We start from the raw sequence: 2,095 nt of genomic DNA on the forward strand, positions 1-2,095 counted from the left end.
ATCTGGCAAATCGTGTATTCTAAGTGGCAGGAATGAAAAGTAGTGATAGTCTTACAAAGTTAACAATATCGTAGTAAAAGTAGGTTTTCTTTGAGTTGCCTTTTGTGCTTAAAAATTAGAACAAGTTGAAAAACATCTTGACTCTTGCCAAGGCACACATATTTGAATTCTACACTGGAGGCGGGAGGAAGCCGAAGCTTCCTTATGGAAAGAGATGGCGGAGTTTGGCATTGAGTTCTTTCTCCTTGCTTAAAAGATCCAGGCTGTGCTTTTTGAAGGCTTCTGACTGCAGCCTGAGCTCGTCGTAGGCCTTCTGGATCCCAGCTATCCTGCGCTGGAGCTCCCGGACTCTCAAGTTGCTGTCCACAGCCACCGCCTCCTGCTCAAACCGCTCTAGCGCTTGTCGCCTGGCCACCTCTGCGGCCTCCAGCTTCTCCTCCAGCTGGCGGATGTCCGCTTGCTTGCTCTGAAGCACCTTGCCCCTGTCCATGGAGAGCTGGAGCAGCTCCTCCTTCTCCCGCGTGACCATCTGCAGCCTGGCCTGCAGCTCCTGGCTCAGGCTGCCGTGCGCCTGCTCGGCCTTCGCCATCTGCTCCACGGCCTGCTGCTGCTGCTGCTGGAGGCTCTGCAGCTGGCCGCGCAGCTGCTCCGTCTCCGCGGTGTGGGCACTGGCCTGCTGGCTCTGCAGCTCCAGCAGCTCCTTCTCCCGGGCCTGTGCCCGGCAGGCATCCTGGGCACACCTCTGCTTCAGAGTCTCCAGCTCCTGGGCCAGGGCCTCGCTCCTGGCGGTGAGCTGCAGGACTTTGGCCTCCTGGTCCTTCAGAGCCTGGCTGAAGAGGCTGTCGTTGTCCCGCCTCAGCCTCTCGTTCTCCTCTCGCAGCTTGACGTTCTCGCTCTTGTATTGGTCCTTGAAGCGGATCATCTCCTCGTGGTTGGCCGCCAGGGTCATGAAGCGGTCCTCCAGCTTCCGGGCATGCTCGCTCTTGGCCTTCAGCTTCTCGGCCTCCAGCACCCCCTTCTCCTCCAGCTCGGTGTTGAGCATCTCCAGGATCTGGCAGCGCTCCAGGGCCTCGTCGGACCTCCGCTTCAGGATGCAGATGAGCTGGGACTGCTCGTGGATGCGGGAGCGAAGCATCGCCTTCTCGCTCTTCTCCTCCTCGGACAGTCCCCGGAGGTTTGCCAAGGCTTCCCTCAGGCCATCCATTTCCTTAAACCCCATCTCCTCTTCCTGGTTTTCCAGGGTTTTGTTTTGCGTATCTAAGGGCTCTTCAGAGGGTGGGGTGTCCATCCATCTCGAGAACCTGCTCATTCTCAGGCTCCGGTGCTCCCTCCACCGTGGGCTGACTCCGCGCTCTTTCCCGTTGCCAGGGGCTCGGGGCACGGTGGGCAGCAGTTTCCCCCAGGATGGAGCCCCGCGATTGGTGGGCGGGTCTTCAGAATGCGGTGACGTCACAGGGGACCAATCTGGCGGGGCTCTGCTCGCTTTTCTAACCAATCACAGCCCTCAGCTCACAGCCCCGGGTCTGGCCTCTGCGGCACAGGGAGCCGATGCCAAGCCTCCGGGTTTGCAGCCAGTCAGGGCAAGAAACCCGACGCCACCTTTTCTGGTTGAAGTAAACAAATCGAGCTGGCAGCGACTGCTCCTGCCTCCTCTCCCCACCTCAGTTGTCATGAGAATAGGTCACCGTTGGCTCCTTTGAAAACTGCAGTCCGTAAATACAAAGCAGCAGCGGTGGGACCCTAAGTGCCTTGAGTTTGCATCTGTAGTGCTCGGCACAGTTCAGCAAAAGAGCAAACCCCAGTGAAATAAATACTCTTTTTTTTAAAATTGGGTATTCAGCACTCCCTGTTTTTACTCACTAGCAAAATAAGGTTACAGAAAGAAGCTTAATGAGTGACATAGAGATGGCAAACATCCAAACAGAAGACAAAGAACCAAATGAGGCTTACCGTCATATAACGTCCATTTCAGAGGAATTAAGTAGTTAACTGTAAGGAATAAAATAAAGCCCGACCGGTATGATAGCTCAGTGGTTGAGCGTCAACCTATGAACCAGGAGGTCATGATTCAATTCCCCGTCAGGGTACATGCCCA

At 55.8% G+C, this 2,095-nt stretch overlaps 1 protein-coding gene across 1 annotated transcript; it reads right to left on the reverse strand.

The window, feature by feature from the left end:
- Positions 1-202: 202 nt before the first annotated feature.
- CCDC89 (coiled-coil domain containing 89) lies at positions 203-1,309 on the reverse strand (the record flags this gene model as incomplete). Its single annotated transcript, XM_081099487.1, has 1 exon — positions 203-1,309. The coding sequence occupies one exon, from the start codon at positions 1,307-1,309 to the stop codon at positions 203-205; it is 1,107 nt and encodes a 368-aa protein (XP_080955613.1).
- Positions 1,310-2,095: the final 786 nt, after the last annotated feature.

The sequence above is a fragment of the Myotis nattereri genome (genome assembly GCF_964212035.1).
Source record: "Myotis nattereri genome assembly, chromosome: 9".
NCBI lineage: Eukaryota > Metazoa > Chordata > Mammalia > Chiroptera > Vespertilionidae > Myotis > Myotis nattereri.